The sequence below is a fragment of the Acomys minous genome (assembly GCF_964271855.1).
Source record: "Acomys minous genome assembly, chromosome: 17".
Classification (NCBI taxonomy): Eukaryota; Metazoa; Chordata; class Mammalia; order Rodentia; family Muridae; genus Acomys; species Acomys minous.
The window spans coordinates 26,806,113-26,830,470 of NC_140500.1; the positions used below are offsets into that span (position 1 = coordinate 26,806,113).

The following is a 24,358-nucleotide window of genomic DNA, read 5'->3' on the forward strand; positions in this document are numbered from 1 at the left end:
GTTTTCCTTCCTAAACCCATTGTTTTGTCCCGCAGAGCTGGCTTGTCAGTCAAGCACTTTCTTAAGAGGCACCAGAGTTTTGGCTTGCAGGGGGCCAGAGAGGTGGCTCAGTGGTTAAGAACACTAAGTCTCTCAGAAGACCCAGGTTCAATTCCCAGCACCCATGTGGCAGTTCACCACCTTCTATAACTCCATCTCCTGGGGATTGTACACCTCTTCTGCCCTCCAAGGGTACCAGGCGCCCAGGTGGCGCACAGACTTACATAGGAGCGAAGCAGCCAACACATAATATAAGAGAAAAGAACACATTAACCATTCTCTTTTTTAGGAAAAAAAAAAGAAACAAACGAGAAATTGATAAGGTTTTAAGCAGACATATAAAGTAGTCTAATACGCATACACACACACACACACACACACACACACACACACACACACACACCATTGAAAAAATTTCCCATTCCAAAGCTGTTGTCAGTGCTAAATCTTATTATTTCATTTCTTAAACTAGACCTGTTGTTTTCATTTGGGCAGTGTTGAGGAAACTGGAGAGCATATCTCTGGAGCACTAGCAACGGAGGCTTCCTTCCTCTGTGTCTTCTCACTCTCATCTAGCCCAAGCTGCAAGCCTGGTGGGTGATGGTGGCACCAATCTGTATGGCAGAGTGAGATGGGACAGTCACACCCAGAAGCCAGCATTACGACCTGTGATACAGAGGGTACTGCGACTAGGTAGACTGGTGGAGCTTCTGCAGGGTTGCTCAGCCGCTGTCACAAGGTCGCAGCAAGACAAATAATGCCTATAAATCTGTATTTACAGAATCATCTTATTTTTGCTTATAAAATACGTTTAGGATGAATTATTCACTCTTAGATTTTTCAAATTATTTGAGTTGTAACTGTGTACAATTGGGTGACAGTTTAAAACTGATATATTATTTTTTAATAGGAAGACCAAGTTCCTTACCTTCATCTAAAATTCTGAGACATTCAACATTGCTTAAAGAATACCAGACAATATAATCATCAGTGTCTCCCTTTAATTCAAATCCTTCCTCTTTCTCAGCTGATCTGTAGCTAACCCTGAACCAGTAACATATGTTAATGGTGAGGCTTGGTTGGAACTCCTTAAGAACTGACGTTAGCAAGTTATGCAGTTACACCACATGATCAGTGACCCACTGAGCCCAGATCCTTTAGGCTCTGGCAGAGTTACCTGCTCTCAATGATTCCCCATCAGTTTGGCAGTGACTAATGGTCGGACACTCACCAACGAAATGGGGAGAGATTCTGTCATAGAACCAAAGGCAGGAACTGTGCCAAAACATCAAACATCAGCGCAGCACAAAGCCATGGAGAGCTGCTTAAATCCTTTAGTCATCTCTGTAATCCTAAAGGGAAGATGGCAGAAGTATGTCTTCTCCTCCTGGTGAGGTTCTTATAAGGCTATAAGCGAAATGTAGCCTTGAATAATTGTTAGAGTCATGGGGTTTGTTACTAGGGCCTCAGTGGCCTCAACTGATGAGAAAATGTTGAGTATTGTAGACAGAGAAAAGAAGATGACGATCTCTCCCTAGGGTACAGACAGAAGGCCCTCCAGCCATCTCTAGCACCAAAGACCTTCTTTGCCCTTAGGAAAAAGACCATACTATGCTCAACCTTTGGAGGGGTCAACTTAAGGTCATACTAGCCTTTAGGGTAAACAAGGCCAGGAGAATCACTGAGCTATCTCATTCTTCCTTTCACTGCACTCATGACATCATTTTTGTGATGGGTTTATCTCTAGCCAGCAACTTCAAAGGCCAATCAGCCTCTTGGGTGGTAACCATATGATCCAGGGTACAGGGCAATGAGAGAATGTCCCTCAAGGGGACCATGAGGCTCCAGTAGGAGCCCAAGGGTTCCTGGCTACGGCAGGCTTACTTCTGGAACAATGCAGTTGCATTGCCATCTTCCTTCTTCTTCACACTGTCCGCCCACGGCCCACAGCCTTCTAGATCCGCCCAAAATAACAGCATTTGGTTCCCACAGGTGAGCATCCGCGATGAGGAAGAGGAAGAACCCACAGGGATCTGGTCACACTCGTAGCCGTAGACTAGGAAGAGGTCCAAACGCCCCTTCGAAGCCAACATCAGTCACGTTTGCTTGTGTTGTTGTTGTTGTTTAGATTTTAGACTTCGATCAACATTTTCTGCCATATTTAGATTTTACAAAAGGCTTAGTGAGTCTTTGTTATAATTTAATCTTACTTTTAAACTCTGATATTATTTCACAGGCTGGGTTTTTATATTCTTGTAAGATTTCTAACCCATATTTCTTGTAAGATCCCTGCAAGAAAGCTTTGGCCTGCCTGGGAGCTATTGTTCTGCCTTTAGGCTGTTGTGTGTCCAGTGTCCAACAGTGATTGTCTCAAAAGAGGCCGTATTCTCCTAATTCCCCGGCAACTACAAGGCCCCTTCCTGGTGGCTCGGCAGATACATTACCATATGCCGATACCTTTTGTTTCTGCGTGTTCCATCTGTCCAGTGGATCCGGAGCCAGGGCACTCAGTAGCTCTCCCCAGCTTGGTAATCACCCCTGAGACTGGCACAGAATTTGCTGGCTAAACCTAGCAATGAAGTCACTACCATTCTATTTTGTCCTTTAAGTTGAAACCTAAAAAAAAATGAGATTCCTGTTGTCTTGGTGGTTTGTTTGTTTGTTTGTTTGTTTCCTTGGAACCCTGCAGACAGCTCCCGAGGGGACTCCATTTTGGCTGAAGTTGAGTCCATGCCTACAATCTCCTTTTTCTTACCAAAGACTTAATTTGATCTTTTGCACACTGACTACTCTCTTCAAGTCTGTTCTGAAATGGACAGCCCACGTGGCTTTCTTTCTCCCTCCTCACATTCCTCTTTTCCTCCCCCCAGGACCCTTTGACCGGAGAAGAAAGCAGCACAACTATACGGTTCAGCTAGCTTCTCTTGCCCAGAAGTACATGTCACTCACTAGGACCCACTGATCTGTGTGTTCACATTTCCAAGTGTTCCTTTTTATAGATACCTATTTTTACTGGATCATCGCTGCTTCTTAATTGTTCTGTGATTTTTTTTTTTTTTTATTGTTCAGGGAAGATTTAAAATAGCACCGCAGCCCGTGCGCCTGAGGATGAGCTTCCAGAAGCTCAGCCCCTTCCTCCCTTTACCCACAAGAGAGATCGCTGCCCCTTGGTGTCATTCCATTCCAATATAGAGTTGAAATTCTCCAACTATGTTCTCCTCCCTGTGAGCACCCTGAGCTGGCTTTGGCAGACCCCACCTTCCTTATTCCTACTGTTTTAGGAACCTGTGTGCAGGGCAGTTTGCTCCCCCTGGCTCTAGAAAGCTACTTCTAGCCTAAGAAAGGAATTAATGATCTATGTGGTCTTCGTTTTCCCATTTCTCAACTCTCATTTTTTAGGTGCCTTGCTTTGCTATTTTTAGCGTATTATTTGGGTTTGAAAATAACTTTCATTTCTCTTCTTTCAACAGCATTAAATCCACATCTCTAACAATTCATCAGTTTTAAAAGTCATAAAAAGTTGTAGCAGTTTAGTTCAGCTTCTGTAATACGTAGCCCCTGAAAGCCAGACCTCACATAAGGAAACGGTATGGACCTTGCTACCCTCAGATAGCTCCGAGAGCAGTAGTGTAGACCTGTCCCCTTGGTCACTGAGTACAGCACCAGGCAGAGCATAAGCTAAGAAGCAGCTTTATTCTGAACAGCCCAGGCCTGGGAGTGAACCAGATGCCCCTGTCTTCTGGAGAGTAGACAAACATGCAGTGAAATGCCTTGCTCAGCGACACACAGGTACAGAGCAGCCTGGAGGGCAGCAGTGTGGTTGGCCTCAGAAGCCCTGTGCCCGCAGAAGGACGAAGAAGGAAAGGGCACACAAAGAGCCTCTTCCGCTGTGACTTTATCTGCATGCTGCAAGCTATGAAGACAGAGAACAAATCAGCTTGTTAGGCCTTGGAGACAGAAGCAAGAGTGCACTACAAACAAGGACATAGGGGTAGTTGAAGGTGACGTAGGGAGGAAGTGATTGGTGTCCCCAGGAAGATGGGGAAGACAGTGGCGCACACTTTCAACCACAGCACTCGCCTCTACAGTCCTAACAATCCTCTCACAGCTGAGGGTTAGCGTTTCTCTACCTCCCCTTTTCTTCTTGAAAGGAAACAGTTTCAGTTAGAAGCCACAGACACCAACAGCCATCTAGCCAGCCATCTTCCATAAAGAGCCCATCTCCCATGGGCAAAATAATCCCTCTGTGATGGTTTGGATCCTTATAAGAGAGGAGAAGGATCTGGGCATCTTATTATCTCTAAATGGAGAACCACGGGCAGATTCTGTCTCTGGAGTTGCGTTTTCACTGTTGTCAGAGGCAATTGTTTGTTCAAACTCGGGCCTTCGGTCTGTTATTGCTATTACTCTTCTACAGCTGCAAGATAAAAAAAAAAAAAAAAAAAAAAAAAAAACTTCAGTCTCACAGATTCTAAATCCCTCACCTTGTCTTTACTTTCCAGAGCGATTTACACGTGGAAGGGATGCATGACTGTCACTTTCTGATTGGCCACCTGGATGTTTTACCATGCTATGACAGAACGGACCCTTAGTGTCCGTGAAAACAGTGTGGTTAAAGATGCAGTGTTCACAGCATTTGGTTGAAAATACAGACCCTGCGTCATTGCGCCCCTGAAATGAATGTCTGGGCTCCTGTGTTTTTAATCCCCACGTGAGGGCGCTAAGTGAAGTGTGTGCTGTTGCTGCTGTGGTTACTCATCGGCCTGATCCTGTTATTTTTCGCTCTAATGTCTTCTCTTCATTCTCTACCCGTCATCTCCTCTCCATTCCCCATCCCCTTCCCCTCCCCCGCCGCCGCTGCTTCTCCTTCCGTCCCCCCCCCCCCCCGTTTCCTTGGTGGTGGAGACGTTCCAGCAGAAGAGGACCCTTCCCCTTGTGCTCTGGAGACGGGCCATGGGCGCCAGTGTCAGAACGGGACCGTGTGCAAGCCCGGGTGGGACGGGCCCAAGCACGGCATCACCAACTTCGACAACTTCGCCTTCGCCATGCTGACAGTGTTCCAGTGCATCACCATGGAGGGCTGGACGGACGTGCTGTACTGGGTACGCAGATGGGGCGCTCAGAGGGCGGGCGAATGGAGGGCCAGAGGCCTCTCTTGACATCTCATCTTCCTCCCCGTGATATTGGGTCCCAGAAGCTGAGGGGGCAATTGATGAATGTCTTTGATTTGTCCCAGGGCTTTCCTGAGAAACAAAGCATAATGGGTCAATGTCTACGGGGTTTCCCTCACCGGCAACCTGAGTGAGGGTCACCCTTAACTTGCCAACCACAGCGTGGGCTACTGGTGTGCAGCCGATGCTATGCGGGTGAGCTGGGCTGCACCTGACATAAGGGCTCTCTATCCAGCTCCTCTTCTGGCTCTATAATTCTTTCTGCTCTTAACCTTCTCCTGTCTCTTACCTACAAGGGAGCTATAGGCAGAATTCCTAGAGAAAAAGTCAGAGCTGATCTAAAAGGAGGCACCATAAAGAAAACTGATTCTTGTGTTGAATTGTGTGGCCTGTGGCATGCTGCTGTGTTCTAATTCTCATGTTAGTCTTTACATATTAGACTACTCCATCAAAGTCTCCCTAGCTGTCGGCCAGAGGCTCTGCTTGTTATACAAGGCCCATTTAGAAGTACCACATTTCGAATGTCAACCCATCCAGGGTATTTTTTCCTTTAACTTTAAAAAGGTGGTCTTGCTAGCCACCACTGCTTTGCCACTTTTTTTTTTTCCTTGACGTGCCAGTAAATACACATACCATATTTGAGCTGTCTTCATTCTGGCAGAGCCGAGTCCATTATTCGTAAAAACTGCCACAGAAAATACCATCTTTGTGGTGTTCCCCCACTTCAGCATGAGAAATGGCTTGCCAGAACCCACTGTTGCACTTGAGAATTTGGGCGAATAAAGCATGCTGCCAGTCTTGAGAAATATCATCATCCCCAGGTTTCTCAAATAGTCAAATCCATTTAGCCCTGGAGAAAACAGCTAAGAGGCTGCCCGCAACCTGTCAGCAAACTAGAGCAGGAAGCCCGAGAGGAAGCAAAGGAATGCCCCGTGTGTGGGTGCCAGGAGAAGCCAGGCCAAGACAAGTGCCAACGTCTCCCGGAATCCAAGGCAGCTTTGTAACTGCAAGGAGACCTAGCTTCCCACGGTTCGCACGCATACCAACCTTCTGTAAGTTCAAAGCCCTCCTCTCCCCAGCCATGACGTCAGTGTCAGCATGCCAGTGCCCAGTGTGGCTGCAGAGTTCGTACCTCTCTCTAAGTGACTCCTTGCAGTTTGCCTATACCTTGTTCCCAGCAGATGTTTACTGAGGGTCCTTGTGAGCCACAGTGCTGTAGGCACTGAGGAGTTGGGAACAGGTAAGATCCAGTTCAGCCAAAGAAGCTCTGTCTATAGAATAGAATAGACGAGATTCTGAGCTGAGCAACACCGAAGCCTGTGGCCTGGCAGGGCTGTTGTGTTGACGTGCTATCAGCAGACAACGCTGGTTGTCATCCATATCTACCATAGGCTAAAATGAAACATTGAGAAGCATTTTCAGGCTTGATCTCGGTGAGAACCTGGTTTCGTATAATTTGAAAGGCGATGAGATGGAAGTTGGGCTTTCCGTAGTTAGGCAAGTTCTTCTACTTAGTAGAGCAAACCAACTTCCTTGGTGGCCCTAATTATTCCTTCTTCTTTGCATGAAGGACCCTTTACTCATTTGTCCTAATGAGCCAAGGACAGAAAGGTCTCTGTGAATAGCCAGCTTCCACCGCAGGCCGTAGTCCATATGACTCTATGGTGCTGGGCTCCACAGTCTCATCCTGTGAGTCCCAGCCCGTGCTTTCAGTTGCTGTGGAAGAGCCGGGTGTAGCATCACATTGCGGGCAGGTGCAGGCATTTGGGGAATGAGTATAATTTACTTTGCTGATGGCCCTCCTGTACTTTTCCAATCCTCCTTTATCACTCCCTCCCTCTCTCTCTCCCTCACCGCAAGTCACTGATACCATACCAGCCAGATGGGACCCTAAGATGCTGCCACAGTGACAGCTAGAGCGGGGACTGTGAAGGAGCACACAACAGTAACTACCAATTTTCAGCAGCTGTGTTGTACCTTCTCTCCTGAGGGTGTGATGGAGCTCAGGCTGGGGACAGAAAAATTGTCAGAGGTGAAGATGCTCCATGGCCTGGGCATATGCTTCCCTTTGACAGTCCTTTCTGAATGATCAGATTATGTGAGTGCAAACATGAGTTGTGTGTGCATGTGAGTGTGCACTTGAATGCATGCATACATGTGCACACACACACACACACACACATTGAGATTGTGCTTCCTGGTGGTTATTCATGATAGAGGCACCTTCTAGCTCAGTGCTCCTGCTGTCAGATAATTCCTCTAATTACTTTGACCTTTCTATGGCTATTGCTCTTTCTATTCTCTCTCTCTCTCTCTCTCTCTCTCTCTCTCTCTCTCTCTCTCTCTCTCTCTCTCTCTCTCTCCCCTTTCTTTCTCTTAGGCAATCCTCCTCCTCAACTCTAGGCTTGTGTCACTAACCCAGATATTCAAATCTTCTCAAAATGTTTTAGCATCAAACATAGTGCTTTCTAAATATAAAAATCCTCAGAGCTGCCTTCTAGGTCCTGGTTAGGAACTTAGTGTCCGCAGAGGAAGTTCTCCAAGCCATTGTGATGCAAGTTTGAGTTTGAAGCCCTAAAAATAGGACCAGCTGAATCTCCACAGTGTTTCTAGGATGCTGCTGGATTTGAACCAGTCTGACGCTTAGCTCCCAGGAATTACAGGGATGTGGGTCTTCCCCGAAGAAGGATGCATTGCCCTTCAAGTGTGAAGTACAAGTCTAGAGGACCCAAGGGGAGCAGTGGAGACTCCTCTGTGTAACAATGAGTGGAACACCCGGAGCTGGGTTCAGTTTAAACATTCAAACAGCTATATAGAAGTTTCTAGAGAAAAGAAACTAAACCAAAACTCAGGCTTCCATGTTGTTTTCTTAGGAAATAACTCTTTAAACCAAAGCCTCTCCATGTACTCCCAGAATGCCCAAGCGTAGAAGAAGAAGAAGAAGAAGAAGAAGAAGAAGAAGAAGAAGAAGAAGAAGAAGAAGAAGAAGAAGAAGAAGAAGAAAAGGGAAGGCAGAATGAAGAATCTAGGGTCAAATAACATCTCCACTGGTTTTCTTATCTTTTTCAGATGTGAGATTTTCTCACCTTTGAACCAAATATCTGCCTAACACAGAGAATCTGTTACCTAAACGGTGTGCCAGAGGATTATAAACACAGTGATGAAGAGAATTAGCGTCTCTCAAAGATGTCATCAGCTTACTCACTTATTCATTCATTTATTCATTCAGCCATAAGTTTCACTTCATTCATTTTACTAATATTAGATGAATTCTTGCAGTTCAGTAATTCAATTGAACATATATTTATTGAGCATGTCTTATGTTCCCAGAATCAGGGATGACATTGGTTGGGGGACAGAGAAGAGTAAGACCTGCTTTCCAGAAACTCATAACATCGGGCATGCAGTATTTACAAAACAGTATGCCTCCCTGATCGAATGGCAGGGTTGTGCATCAAATAGACCACTCTGGGGGGCATGGAAATTTTGGTCCTGAGGCTGAACAAGGAACCGGAGAACAGATGCCATGTCTTGGGAAAGCATCCATTAGCAGCTTTGGATGTTGGCGTAAACTGTTTTAGTTTCTTAGCAAGCCCAAGAAAACAGTGGGGCACCATGAGTGTTCTCACTCGTTGTGTCTGGTGGCGGTAGGATACAGTTTCAGGCATTATCTCACACCATACACCTGCTAGCAGCCCTTCCAACTGTGAGTCAGCTGTTCCCAGACGAGGATATCACTCCCCCCTTCATACCCTCCCCAACAAGGTCAGGACACCAGCCCATCTGCTTCTGGAGGCTGATTGAATGCATGCAGTTCGGTTTCCTGGCTTGCCTGCTCTTAGGCTCTGTTGCCTTCCCCACACCTGAATGAGCCTCTTACTGTTTCCATTTCCTAGGGAATTTTCAACAACAACAACAACAACAAAAATGGGTTGGTGCACAAGACTGGGGCAGGATTCACTTTGCTTCTTACTCTGTGACCCGTGTGGTGGACATTCATGTTCCAGGCCGCATGGGTCATCAGGAGCTATTGCCCCCCGAGGACATTTACTCACACTAGAGACACTGAGTGGAAAGGATGGTGGCTTTTATGACTTGCACCTGCCCACTGATGGGAAATGTGGAACTCTCTTGGCACCTGTGGCAACCATCTAGTCTCTAGATCCACAGAGCTTGTGGTGAGAAGGAGAGGGTACAGGTGATGTGAAAATCACCCGGGTCAGAGAAGCCTCAGGAAGTTCATGGTGGAGGTATTTCCCACCCCACCCCTTCCCCCTGAGGAAGGATTAGTGGTGGATTTAAAGGTACAAGGCAGGGCCCTTTCACTGAGTTAGACGCTACCTTCAGGAGGCTCTATGGTGTTTTCCTTTTAGTATTCCCTTTGCTCGGTTTTGGTTAAATAGTATTTGTTTCAACAAAGGAAGATCCAAAATTAGTCCCAGGTCCGGGGTCCTGAATGTTGCTGACTTTGGGCGTGAGGAACCAGGATGCCCCCTGCCTTCTTCAGGGAAGCCACATGCCTCCTGCTCTTACACACCCCAGAGCCTCTAACCAGTGGCTTGAGAAGACCTGCTTTGTTTGCGTCTCCAGATAAGGGTGACAGCAAGCTGGGTCCCTTTTTGGTGAGGCTTTATTATTCCTTTCTGCTGAGTGGCTCTAGTTCCCAGGTTGGAGATAAGGATCCCATCAATGCAGCATCACCCTGCTTGAGACAGCGCCATTGTGCACTCTCCACCCAGTCTGCTCCCCTGGAAAGGAGGTGGCCTAGAAGAAGAGGGCAGAACGGAGGGTGCTTTCTTTTCAGACTATAGCATCTCCTTCAGATGGCTGTCTTCTCAGGCATGGTAGGATAAGACACACCCCGCCCCCAAGAAATGCCCTTGATCTCCATCTGTTCCCAACCTCTCCTCTGTCTTGAACCTCTAAAAATACCTGTCCCATGACCAAGGAAGGGACCAAAGCAGGATGGGATATGGAAACCCCAAGTCTCCCTGGCTTTCTGTGGACCCACAGTCTTCAGATCTCTAGCTCAAGCCACTGCAGACCTTGAGGAAGCTAAGCTTCCTTGTCTGTGTGACCCACAGGAAGAGCCCCCCAGACTGATCAAGAACCCAAGGGAACCTCTAAGGCAAAAGGGCTTGGGACTATTTTGGAGGAAGGAAGCTAGAGGAGGCCACTAGCCCTGCCTCTGCCTCACTGTCTGCCCAGGCCCTGGAGGCAGCCCTGCTCTGTGAGGCCCAGCTGCAGAGAGCATGTGAACACCTGCTGAAGCCTCTGCTCCTACCTGTCCCACAGGATAAGTAAAGGCACACTGCTCCAGCAGACCAGACTGCCTTCTTCCCTGTGGTATTGATATAGACCAAGCCAAAAAGTTATTAGATGGGGGCTGGAGAGATGGCTCAGTAGTTAAGAGCACTGATTGTCCTTCCAGAGGTCCTGAGTTCAATTCCCAGCAACCACATGGTGGCTCACAACCATCTATAGTGTGATCTGATGCCCTCTTCTGGCCTGGAGGTGTACATGCAGGCAGAGCACCGTATACATAATAAATAAACAAACAAACAAATAAATGAATCTTACTTTAAAAAGTTATTAGAGTAGGTTGGTAGCACAGAAGCTGGGTATGGGCTCTGGGGGTGTGGCACACTGCCGGACAGTGCCCAGAGTCCTGTCTGTTTGCCTATTTTCTGGTGAGAGTCTATCATTCACACCAGCTTTTCCTGAGCTCCCTACTCTCCTTAAACATGATAAGCCCGTAGAGCAGTGCCTCTCCCTAATGCTGCAACCCTTTACTGCAGTTCCTCATGCTGTGGTGATCCCCAGCCATAAAATTATTTTCCTTGCTACTTCATAACTGTAACTTCCCTCCTGTTATGAATCATAATATAAATCTCTGTGTTTTCACAGGGTCTTAGGTGACCCCTTGTGAAGGGGGTCATTCAACCCCTCTAAGAGGTCGTGACCTACTAAGAGGTTGAGAACCACTGACTTAGCGGAAAAGAACGAGCTCTGCTCTGACCCATGTTAACAAGCAATTGAGGGGGGAAAGCCACAAAGATGCTCATCGCCTAAGGCCCTGGTTTCCCTCGCTTGGCAAGTGCCTAGCACCCCAGCTGGGGCGTCTTCCCACCCAGTTCTTTTACTACAGCCTCAGGTCCAATGCAGCACCCACGTCTTACACATCCCACAGCAAGCACTTGGTGATTCGATGAGGATGCCAAGTGAGCAGGCAAAAGGCTCCCCTCCATGTAACGGGGGCATGTGCAGGCCCTGGCATGGCAAAGCCACATGGCTGGGTACACAGCTCCCTTGCCATTCTCTCCCTAGTCCTTTTTCATCTTTGCTGCTTGTGGCGACTGGCTTGGCTTTGCTTTCCTCTTCTTGGCATGAAGACGTACTGAACTTCTAATTCCGCCAGTCTGGTTTCCTTTGCACTCTTGGCTCAGAAGATTCCTCTTGGTCAAGGAAGGGCCCTGGGAACAGAATCCACATAAAGACTGACTGCCCCCTTCCTACCCACCCCCCACCCCACCCCCACCCCCACCTCTGCTAACCAGTGCCACTTTGGTGGGCATTCCGCTCTTTCCTTCACTCCTACTCTATGACCAGGAAGGCTCTACAACTGTGTACATGGTTCTAACAGTGGCCGAGTCCTTGGTGGGAAACAAGCAAGCAAACCTACTGCTACTACAGGGTCATTTGGCCCCCTGGACTCCCTTTGTGCTCCATAGCTCCCCCTGCTGTCAGTGACCGCAGTGTGCACAGTGCACACAGCTGTCGGATAATTGGCCCTTGCTTCCGCAGCCTCATCCAGCTGTCTTCTCTACTTCCCTCCTACAATTGCATCTGCTACCCTGTCCTTATCATTGATATATATAGTGTCCCTGGCTAGCAGGAGCTTCCTGTTGGCAGTACAAAGCCTAGCAGGTCTTAGGTTTACCAACTCAGACATTTCCTGAGTGCCTGTCAAATGCACTGCTCCTGGCACTTGGCATACAGCAGTGACCTAAACAAACCAAAGCCACCTGGGCTCCTGAAACTGCAGTACAGCTCGTAAGGCAACGGATACCCAAGGCGACAACGAAAGAAAGCCGCACGGTCATAAAGTGAGAAATGCTACGGGAAAATAGAGCAAGGCATGGAGGAACGGGAATGCTCAACAAATGATTAAGCTGAGTCGCACTGCGGTGTGGACGTATGTGGAGAACTCTTCCTCGGTGACTCAGTTTACACCAGTGGGCCACAGCCTCAGTCTCCACACGGTGCTTCTAATGTATAAAACAGCAAGCCATTCGGAGCCGCAGCGGGGCTCTGAGGGCTTCGCCGTCTTCAGTCCTGTCACGCAGAGAACAGCGCACCATCTAAAACTCAACGGAGGAACGGAGGGAGAAGTCAGACAGAGGCGGCAGCCATCAAATTATGCCGCTCCTTAGGAAGACTGCCTGGGATGACAGCGACTACAGTCACAGTGCGGGTGTACAACTACCCTGAGCTTCTAGGCTTGGAGACAAGACCTGGGAATGTACTTTTGTTGGTTGTCCTGGTTGTCCCAGCATTGGTCACCTCAGGGCCCAATGTTGTGGAGATGCAGAGTCATGCCTTCCAATGCGATTGCCACCAGGTAGACTGTGATACAGGACAAGGGGCCACAAGCCCTGCCGCGTATCCCACGTCCAGTCAACCTGGAGTGTCTGAGAAAGTGGGTGACAGGGTCACCCCAGAGCCCCATGGTGACACGGAGTGTTGCGTTGCTAAACAAACAGCTGCTGGTGCTGGTGCTTAAAGCCACACTTTGAGAATGGCTGGTGGGAGACAGCCAGGAAGCCGATGCCATAGGACCCTAGAGGCTTATAAGCTAGGTTCACAAAAGACAAGTTCAGGCCTCATTTTCAGCTAGCCAGAAGTAAAATGTGTTTAATGCTTGGAAAACATCAGAAGAAAGGAGCTGAGGAGCTGGGTCAGAATGTGTTTTCTCCTTGATAGAAACGCAGTCCTGTGCCCTGGCTTCACACCCCCTCCTGCCAGAAGTCTAGAGAAGGTCCGACAGTCAGTTCAAGGTGCAGTAGGGAGAGGGTGGGAGCCACTGGACAGGAAGTCCTGAGAAGATGCAGCAAGCTCTCCACAGCCCAGAGGGGCCAGTTCTGGCTCCCGTTTCCTCCTGTGGGGGCCCGTGACTTGCCACAGAGTGTCTCCACCAGTCCTCCAGTCACAGGCTAACTACCTCCTCTGTCTAGCCTGTGGCATCAAGGACAAGACCCTTCTCTGACGCCTAAGGCAGGGAAAGTACTGCCTTTTCTGGCCCATTCGCTTGTGAAGCCCTGAGGTTGAGCTCTCTGCTGCCCAGACTCCATCTAATGTGATGTAAGCTGCAGTCTCCAGCCCCGTCAGTGATGATGGCCCTTTTCACAACCCAGGATCAGCCCGCCTCAGGGCACATCTTAAGATCTAATGGCCACAAAAGGCCAAATGAGCTAAGCCTATTCCATGATGGGGGAAAAAAATGGTCTGTGAGGTAATCCACCTTCCTAAAGCACTGGGGAACTGTTTCTTTTCCAGAAAATAACCCAGCAGGAAGAATTTAGGCAAGATCCCCTCCCCATACCCCTAGATCCTGCATGGCTCCTAACAGCTCAGGTCAAGGTAGTAGGGAGGGATTTTGAGTAGGGATGAAGCCAAAGATAGCGGCAGCTCTTGGTCCACTTAACAAAAGCCAAGTTCAGCCCCCTCGCCTCCTATGGGTCTGTTCACACTCCTCCTCGCTTCCTGCCTGTCTTTGCCCTCCACTTTGCTTGCTCTGTCCTAACTCTCCTTCATCTTTCCAGATGCAAGACGCTATGGGCTATGAGTTGCCCTGGGTGTATTTTGTCAGTCTGGTCATCTTTGGATCCTTTTTCGTTCTAAATCTGGTTCTCGGTGTTTTGAGCGGGTAAGCTGATCGTTCCTGTGTCCTCTTGACAAGGCAGCCGAGCAAGGTCCCAGGTTCCACCGCGTTCAATGGCACAATCCTCAGAGATGGGACCCTAACAGGCCCAGGAAAACGGGGGGGAAAAACCACAGTTCTCCGTACAAGCACAGATTCTGACCATTGGCTGCGCAGGCGGTTTAAGCCTGAGTTGTACCTTGAGGATCCCGGGTCCCACGCTGCTCAGCTCAGCGTTGGGGAGCCGGTGGCTGGCGCTTGGCCGTGCTCGGTTGCTGTGTGTGCCTGACTAACCATAATTCCGTTCTTCCAGGTCAATGATGCCGTAGGAAGGGACTGGCCCTGGATCTATTTTGTTACACTAATCATCATAGGGTCATTTTTTGTACTTAACTTGGTTCTCGGTGTTCTTAGCGGGTAAGCAGGACCAAGGAAACGGTCTTGGTTTTTGTTTTTGTTTTTTTTTTCCATTCATCTTTATTTTATTCTCTCTGCTATTCCTGGCACTATTCTGCTTCCGGCTCTGATGAACCTGGGGTAAAGGGTCACCCAGGAGCCTTGAAGTGAAGGTCTTTGGCCTGACTGTGAAGAGGGTTAAGTGCATGGGAGTTAAGCCATAGGTGTGGGTGGCGGACCCTGAGGAAGAGATACCTGCTCCCACCCCCTATCCCGCCTCACACACTAAGAGCAGGTGTCACAAGCCAGCTGTCATCTGCAGGCAAATAATGTGGGCCTCAAGTCACGTGTATTAAGTAAACAGGCCAGTGAAGGCAGAGTTTGGTTTAAAATACTGGTAGGATTGGGAGGATAGCTCAGTGGCAGAGCACTAGCCCAGCACGTACACCCCCTGTGTTCCATCCCAGCATTGTCAAAAACAAAGACGACCAAAACTCTGCGGCCTGTGTGTATGTGTGCATATGTGTACATGCACGTATGTGTCCAAACAAATACAGGCTAAAAGTCTAATTATCGTTTCAAGGCCAAGCAGTCCACCTTTCATGTTTCCCTTTCTAAATACAAAGGACGCATAATGTTTAAAGCCACAGGTTATTATGAGATTATAGATGAGGCATCACTTATTTTCCTTTAAATCTATCTAGACGGCCACTGTTTTCATCCCTTGCTCAGATGCAATCTGCAGTGGAAGAGCAGCTCATAGCTGAGGCATCGAGACCCCAAGGACGGCTACCTTGTCTCATCATGGGGACCTGGGGCATCTCCTCGGCCACCTTTTGCACTAGCTCATGCCAGCCTTGCCAAGACCTGACACCTAAATGCTCCTGGTGACCCTCTGGCCCTCTACTAGGGGACTCACCTACTGACTCTGTCATAGAGGGAGGTGGGAGATCTATTTCCGCCCTGCTTGGACAGGCCAGCTGATGTCATAGTCTTCCCAGGTACCTAGGGACTTCCTGCTGAGGGCAGCTCAGGAACAAGGAAGGAGGCGGGCACTGTCTGCTGTCCATGCAGCCTGGGTAGCGCTCTCGCTCCCACCGTGGCCAGGGCATGGGGTTCAGTCGCAAAAGGGGTGAAGAAAAGAGCCTACTCCTTCTTCATCCCCCCACCCCACGGTCCGTCTGGGTGGCATCTTGCCTTTTGCCGAGATGAGACCACATAGGAGAGCAGGGTGAAGGGGACGCGGAGTAATATATAAGCTCCCAGTTAGCTGCCTGGAGGTTGCCTGGGGTCCCTTTTTGTCTCCCAGCACAAGAAAATGGCCTGTTGTTTATACATGGATCTCACAGATAGCGTTGGAAGAAAATCAAACTCATTATCTCCTTCTGAGACAGAAATCTGGCCATTCTAGCTCCGTGTTCACTTGATGCGTGACATCTGGTGACCTTGTCCTTTTAAACCTTCATTTCCATGTCCCCCCCCCCCGAAAAAAATGAAGAGACCAACAACTCACAGGTGGCTGCCACTGTAGGATGAGCAGGAGTGTCCTGTAGAATGCTCAGCACAAGGGCTGGCGTACAGCCAGTGCTCCCCGGCACGCGGAAACCGTACTGAGCACCCCAGCTTTTAAACAGGAGTAACACGAGCTGAGAGGTGTCACTTTTCTGCAATCAGCAGACCTGGGCCTGGAGTCTTAGTTTGGCTCCTGTTTGCTTATCACTGCCCACTAGATCTACATTGAAAGAGCTTGGTTGTAGTATTGCCCAGAGCTCTAAGCCAAAAACCAATCCCTCAGATGTCAGGAACCAAATCTGAGCATGTATAGTTTCTCTAGGAATCCACCAATGAAGGATGAGTACCAGACTCCAGCCACTGCCACCCCCACTTCCCAGCGGCACAGCCAACCTGCTGGTGCCAAATCAGGGAAACCAAAGGGGTAGCTGCTGATACTGATGGAAAGGTCATTTTGAAATCACCCTCTATCTTGCATAGATCAAATGAGGATAGCTATGCATACATTTAAGTGACGTGGGACAGAAATATAGAGGCTCTTTAGCCTCTACACCCGTGAACCAGAATTCAATCTGTTCTGGAACCTTCTAGCACCCAACCACTCTCAAAGTTACAATGTGTTTCTGGCAGCGCCAAAAACAGCCATGGAGCCATTGCCTGGCCAGGCAGGTGTCTGTTAGCAGTCATCTGCCCCTTCTGGCTTTTTGTCAAGGGCCAGTTATTCTGTATTCATTGCCTCCAACCTGTGTGGTGACACACAATCCCGGAAATAAGCTCCTGTTGGTTGATCACACTGGCGGTAGTTTGAAGTTGGCACCCTCATTAATCAAGACAGCAGTGTAACAGTTAACCATAAGTATTGCGGGTGGGGGTGGGGAGAGTCACACTCATTCATCAGGTGGACCTCAATTAGACTAACCTTCCAGAATATTCAGAAAGTCTGAGGGCCCATGAAATGCACTCTCTGTAGGGTAGCTGAGCTGTCTCCCCCATGTTGTGTCAAGGCCTGTGCTCTGCACATCTCCCATGTTGGCTTATTTATTCTTCATGACGGCTCCCTGAACTGCATGCTACTCACGTTTCTATTTCACAGAAGAATGAGGTTAGGGGAGAAAGCTGCATCCATCCTAATGCAAAAACTTAGAGGATGGAGGGCTGGACCAGAACACCATCAGTGCACAGCCCCTTCCTGTAACTTTCATGGTATACCTACCCTAGCCCATTACAGGAGGAAGTGGGGGGGCGGGGCTAAGGATCAGACACTACAAAGGTGGAAGGATGTAGGAGAGATGTAACAGAAGCAATCTATATGCTTCTGTAGGGAACAGAAAATGTCCAAGGAAAAGTTGGGAAATGCTGCCTGGCTGGCCCAGGGGGACCAGTTGCTCAGTGGGAGGACTGGAAACGGCAGACCCTAATGGGTGCTAAGAGCAGAGGTGGCTCAGCTGGAGCTGTGACATAGTCTGTGACTGAAGGGTTGGGGTGTGAACCCTATATCCATCAATTAAGAACAATACACTTTCACAGCTCAGTGAAATAGCCTGTCCTCATAAGGGCTAAAGTGTGCCCGGTGTATTCTGCTCAGAGTAGGCTGCCACCCTAAAATATTGCTATTGTAAAGGGAGAAATTCCGAGATTTTGGTTGCCTCAGGGTACAAACCCTTCTTTCTGGTGAGACCGCATAGAACACACAGTGTGAAGAACTTACAGCTCTTGGACTCTTCAAAAAAAAAAAAAATCTTCCGTGTTAGGTATTGATTTTCATATCCACCCTATGCAAGGCACAGGTCTGGCATCAGTGCAGGTAACAGCTGGGTCAGAATTACTTTCTCCTCCAGAAACCCCGGTCTCCAGCCCACTAGAGTCAAAACAATGACTGTGAGACTTTGGAAACTGCATTGGAAGCTGTGGGTGGGGGAGCAGAAGTCGGGATTCTGAAACTTGGACCTTTGGCTGTATCTGCATCCAGAATCTCTTACCTGGGTAACTGCCCCCCCCCCCCCCGCATCCCTTTTCCTATCAGGAGACAGGCAGATCTCTTGCCTTAAAAAGCAGAGGCCCTGATGGGTGGGAGAGTGGCAGCTTGAAAGTGTACCTGGACCATGATGGATGCACTGTTAAAACAGAACATCCAGACAGAGAAGGAGGCCAGCACACGCGATGGCGGGAGCAGGAGAGGGGGCCACACTGAGGTCCAGTCCAGATGGAGAAGGAGGCCAGCACACGTGATGGCGGGAGCAGGAGAGGAGGCCACACTGAGGTTCAGACAGAGAAGGAGGCCAGCACACATGATGGCGGGAGCAGGAGAGGGGGCCACACTGAGGTCCAGTCCAGATGGAGAAGGAAGCCAGCACATGCAATGACAGGAGCGGGAGAGGGGGCCACACTGAGGTCCAGTCCAGATGGAGAAGGAGGCCAGCACACGTGATGGCGGGAGCAGGAGAGGAGGCCACACTGAGCTCCAGACAGAGAAGGAGGCCAGCACACATGATGGCGGGAGCAGGAGAGGGGGCCACACTGAGGTCCAGTCCAGATGGAGAAGGAAGCCAGCACATGCAATGACAGGAGCGGGAGAGGGGGCCACACTGAGGTCCAGTCCAGATGGAGAAGGAGGCCAGCACACACGATGGCAGGAGCGGGAGAGGGGGCCACACTGAGGTCCAGTCCAGATCGAGAAGGAGGCCAGCACACACGATGGCAGGAGCAGGAGAGGGGGCCACACTGAGGTCCAGTCCAGACAGAGAAGGAGGCCAGCACACGCGATGGCGGGAGCAGGAGAGGGGGCCACACTGACTTGATTTTCTCATCATTCAGTGGTGTGTTCTGCCAGTTCATACTGGACAACGCGTCGGTGAACACTGGGCCGCCACTGCAAAGCGCAGGGGTAGATGCCTGTTAATGAGGATCTGGTCTCCTTTGGCAACCGATTAACACAGCCCTGTGCATGTTGCCGCACACAACTTTTTTAGTAACTCTCACCCACTCGTTAGCATTAGATGCATGGCCACCAGCGCTGGAACCCATGCCTGAGTGAGCTTAATCCGACTAAGACATGTCGATAGAGCTATGCATGGGGCCATTTAAACAGTGAAATCTCTAATAAACAGCCCCAAAATACAACAGCAACAACAAAGGTACTAGATAGGCTGACCGTAAATGAAGACGAGAACTGAGTGAGAGCTCCTCACCTTGTCTGACGTCAGCAAGAAGTATATGACTCGTTCTTGGTTTTGTTTTGTTTTTTTGGGGTTTTGTTTTGGGGGACTTTGGTTTTTTGTTTTTGCTATTACATGCATAACCATACATGAAGGTCAAAGGAAGTTTAGCAAACCCAGAAATAGCAGAGATACTATTTATCTACTCAATATTGGTTTTCAAATGGCCTAGGATCACATGGTCAGAAGTAATTAGTCCCACCCCACATCCTGTCCTGTGCTTTCCATAAGGGAGCACCGACAGCTCCTCCTCCCTTATTTTATCTTGGCCATTGCTAGTGACAGAAGCACTCCTGCCTTGTGGCAAACCCTGCAGTAGTGACTGAGTGTCGTGCTGGCTCTGGCCCCTGGCGGGGCACAGCCTGTCAGGCTGGCTTTTCATTAGCTCAGTTTCCAGAACAGGCACAGGTCGGACATCCAGGAGAGGAAGGAGAACCAGGCACTGTCACCCAGTGGATCAGCACCATGTGCAGCCTGGAGACTCACCCAACCACAATGTGGCTGCATCCCAGCCCACGGTGCTCTCAAAGCCCCATGTTGTCTCGCTGGCCAGACCACATCTCCTGCCCTTCTGCCAACAGCGTGTCCTTCCTCTAGAGGAGCAAACACAGACAAGCCCATAGAAGCTTGCAGGTGTCCTCTTCTCCTTTCTTCCCTGTGACTGCTTAGTGTTCCCACAGATCTGGAGGTGTGGACAGCGAGCACCCTCCTAACTACCTCCTGAGTACAGCTGAATCCTAGGCCTGTTCTCCCAGCCATGTAAGAAGGATGGTAGGCGTCTTGTAACCAGAGATTGAACTCTGAGGAAACATCCAGAAGAGCTAAAGGACTCTCTTAGCAACTTTATCCCTTTGAAACTCACTCAAACCCACTCCAGGGGAAAGGGGCAAAGAAGTATGTGGGTGTAGGCAGAGAGGTTGCAGGAGAGGAGCCTTGGGTGCATTTTTTTATTTGCATAGGGAGAGAGGTGCACTATGAATCTATTGTCTTCAGAGAGTTAGGTCGAGGAGGGGGAGGTTTCACCAAGGTAAGAAGGCAAGGCAAGAAGGGGCTGGCATGTTTCCATGTCCGCCCCAACAACAAAAGCAGGACGAGCAAAGCACAAGCCAGTGCCTAGCTCCACTATGGTCTGTCAATCCAGGTTCCTGGGAAGGAAATAAAAGTACCCGCTGCTTGGCAGGAAGCCCACAAAATAGCAAGTTCAATCCGATTATAATTGGATTCAATCAGATTTGAGAAGAAAATTCCATCCAAACCAGAGCATCATTTAGGAGGTAGTTGAAGACAACTCATTAACTCCAGAGCCCCAATTCTCCCAATTCAAACATCCCCTAGGCTCCTCCCAGCTCTCAACCCCATTTCACCACAACAGCGGCTGCTGAAGCCTGGCCTCTGCCAACTATCACAGGCAAAATGCAAACACTGGGCAGGTGATGTATGCCAACAGAGCCTCCCATATATAACACTGGGCTTACCTGAGCCTTTTGTCCCCTGGGAGTTCCTTGGTGACATGATTTCCTCCAAGATGCCTTTCTTCTACAGCACGGAGACTCTGTTTTCAAAGCCTGTTGTCCTAAATCGGGCTCTTGCTGAGAACAGACACAGGAGCCATGGCCCAGGAATTAGTCAAGACACCAGAGAGGTCACATGCACACCCCACCCCACCCTCCACCAATGGCCCCATTTTCAATGTTCAGGGGTACGCGCCCAGACCTGCTGCAGCAGCTGAGAACTAGTTTTTCTCTTGCTGCCTCCCCTCCAAGCCCGATCCTTTCAGAATTCAGTTAGAGAAAGGAAGGACCACATCACCATCACGCACAGGCGAGAAGACAGCTTCCTATAGGATTCCTTCTTGCCCCAAGTCCCTGCAAACTACAGTGTCTGCTGATGATGGCTTTAAACTGCTACCTTAACTTTCAGGCCAGATTCATTTTACATACTGAGTAGATTGCTTTAACCCAAAAGGCAGGCCCCAGGGCATTTTCTTGTGTTTGGAATCTTTATGGGTATCCATGTGGGTTGAACTCCCTCCAGGCATGCTAAGGACCATAGAGGGGATGGTAGCCATGACAACAGAGAGTGGGGAGATGAAATCTACTAAGCCCCTAGACAATGGGCAATATTGGTGACTATTTACCACCCTTCTGTGGGGGAAATGCCCTTATCCATCGCATTGGCTAGTTTTTATGGTGTAAATATTTTAAACTTGGCTGTTATCAAACTATCATGGAGACATCACTAAAACCAGGGGCAGGGTGGGGCTGGGATTCTTGTCTCTGAGCCCCAGTACCAGTAAGTGAGCTCTGTCATCACTGGGTCCTAACAATCCGTGTCATTTGAAGATGCTTTGTCATCTCTTTTAAAAGGTGTCACCTAGTCATGGGTGACCCATGTTTCCTGGGTGTAGAGGCCTGATAGAGTGCCTGTTTGGAAGGGGTCTCCCGCTTTTTGGAGGGTTGCTGTAATTCGCAGGCAATGCCTATTATGACTAGAAAGTGAGTGGGGAGACCTGAACCCCTTAGAGTTTCCTGGCCTGTATCAAGAGCATGCTCTCAACGCTCCCCTCTCTTGTGGGAGTGAAGGCAGACCTGGGTGGTGGAGATAGCTGTCTGTGGAAAGAGGGTGATTTGGATAGGGTCCTCCACACGACGCAATTAACGGCTGTCTTGTCTCCCTTCCTCTCCATCTCTCCTTCCTCCCGGTTGATCATCCTTCTGCGCTGCCCTGCCCCACTCCCCCCTCTCTCTCTCTCACACACCAGAGAGTTTTCCAAAGAGAGGGAGAAAGCCAAAGCCCGAGGGGATTTCCAGAAGCTTCGAGAGAAGCAACAGCTCGAAGAAGACCTCAAAGGCTACCTGGACTGGATCACCCAGGCGGAGGACATTGACCCGGAGAATGAGGACGAGGGCATGGATGAAGACAAGCCCCGAAACAGTGAGCGGCCATCTCCCTTCTCTTTGCCTGGGGTTTGGGATGAGAAGAGCGGTGAGCCGGTAGATGTTTCCCACCCACCGGCCTTTCTCTCTAGCCCATGGTCAGTGATTCTGGGGAGCGTTCTTCTCAACGGTCACTGTCATTCGCTGCCCATAGGAATTTAGTCAGATGGGAAGTCACTCCCGCTAGTATGGGAAAACCTTATCTTCCATTTAGGAGCTTTGACCTGAAAACACCGTTGAGTTTGTCCTATGGTGAGTGAGACATGCCTCTCCTGTGGGCTCTTACGGCAGGGTCAGGTGGCCTGTTCCTGTTCCTTGGGAGCAGTTTCCACCTAGCCAGCTGCTTGGAGAGATATGTGCCTGAGCAGAATTCTCTCTACGCTGGCAGAGGCCTCCCTGGTTCCTCCCCTGACCCCCCACCCCTGACCCCAGATGTCTCCAGAAGAATAGAATCTGCTTTTCTCACTGAGTCAGTAAGTTATAGTCAAGAACCTGAGGAAATGCTTCCAGGAGGGAACATTGGAGAAAATGCAGAGGAATTAGACAAAGACACAGAGCCACATCATTTCCTCTGGTTTTTCTCCTGGCAGATGGCCAGGAAGCCTACAGCTGGGATAAAAATGGGAATAAGAAGTGACTGCAAATATTTGATACAAATCATGGAAAGTCAAACCTTAATCTGATTGACCCAGTAGCTTTCAGAGTGGGATCCTGGACCAGTGGTGGCAGCTGATACTTAGTAGAAATGCAAAGTCTTGGGCTCCTGCCCAACCCCCTGACTCAGGAGTCCTAGAGTGAGTTAACCAAAGACTGCGATGCATGGGGCATCTTAGAACCTTTGGGTTAGCGCTAACTGCTCTGCATTTTTCCTGGGGCCTTGATCTGTGTGGATCTAATAGTCTTCCTATGCTTCTGTGCTCTGCACTTGTCTTGCATTTTACACGTTTGAAGAGTTGCATTTCTGTCCTTTCAAGCAGCATGATTATAAAAGCAAATTTTCTTAAACATTGGGCACCTAGAGCTCAGAGCCATGCAGGTGAGGGTAGCAAAACAGACCCTGCCTCTGAGCAGAAGGACTCAGGAAGAGCTTACACCAGCATTAGGAGAATAGGTGGAGGAAGAAGAGAGCCAGAGGTGCTAGCAGAGTTGGCTCTCTTGCTCCAAAGACTGGTGCAATAAATCTATCAACTACCCCCTTCTTATAACCCTGCTCAAGGTACAAAGACAAAATTAAAACACATAAACAGCAAGGGACTGGGAACGATGTAATTTAATAACCCAAGGAAGCCTTCATGCTCCGCTGAGTAGTTTTGCAAGCTGGGAGATGAGGCCATTGCTGGGGTATTACAATGAGCAATGACACCACTGAGGGTTTTTCTGGAAAGCTGCATGTCGGCTTCTGTTAAGTTATTGATGGAACTGAAGGGTAGTGGATTACTTTGTGCCATTGAGTGGGACAGGAAAAAAGTGAGTTGGCCTGGGAGTCACAGAGGGGTTTGCAGAGGGGTCAATGTCTTGGCTCAGGATTCACGGCAATAAACGTTTTCTTGGTGTGTGTCATGCGGAAGTGGACAATATGGACTTCACAGCCAGTTGCCATCCACAGAATGGCATGGGTGTGTTGTTCCCTGTTAAATTAAGAGCTTCCAAGAACACAGGCTGCTTCTCCATCTTGCCCACTATTTGAGTGGGTTCCAAGCAGAGTTCCCAGCATGGAGCACGCCTTGCCTGCCACTGAAGCAGATTGTACTAGCAGTCTCGAGCAGTGCCTGCTCACAGCCAAGGTTTCCTGAAGCCGAAACATCCAGAGGAGTAGACTCCAAAGACCCACCTCTCTCCCAGACTGCTTCCCGGTGACTGGAGGAATGTTTGGAGATGGCTTCCTGTCCCCGTCAGCCCCCACTTAGGAAGACTGAAGTGGGCTTCTAGATCCCACATAAAGGGAGACGTTGGAGGCTCTATTCCAGGGGGGTGGAGCAGGGAAACCAAGAGCCAAAGAAGCAAGGGATGGAAAGTGAAGTAGTTAACACATAATAAAGGGGAAGGTGGGGCTTGAGAACAAAGCTGGGATGAGTTCTCAGGATTCCCAATAAACATGGAGCGAATGTGATTTCATTATTAAATCCAAGGAAGACCTCGCAGGGAGTAGCCCTCTAGTTCACACATGGA

At 49.2% G+C, this 24,358-nt stretch overlaps 1 protein-coding gene across 31 annotated transcripts in view; it reads left to right on the plus strand.

The window, feature by feature from the left end:
* CACNA1C (calcium voltage-gated channel subunit alpha1 C) overlaps positions 1–24,358 on the plus strand; it is a 557,751-nt gene that overhangs the window by 389,691 nt on the left and 143,702 nt on the right. For 15 of the 31 annotated variants that reach the window (XM_084766402.1, XM_084766399.1, XM_084766397.1 and 12 more), the window contains exons 7-9: positions 4,945–5,141; positions 14,033–14,136; positions 22,015–22,187. In XM_084766402.1, the coding sequence (XP_084622528.1) occupies positions 4,945–5,141; positions 14,033–14,136; positions 22,015–22,187 (474 nt within the window). Of the gene's footprint in view, positions 1–4,944; positions 5,142–14,032; positions 14,137–14,443; positions 14,548–22,014; positions 22,188–24,358 lie in introns of all 31 variants that reach the window. The other 16 variants (XM_084766416.1, XM_084766396.1, XM_084766413.1 and 13 more) reach the window with 2 other exon arrangements.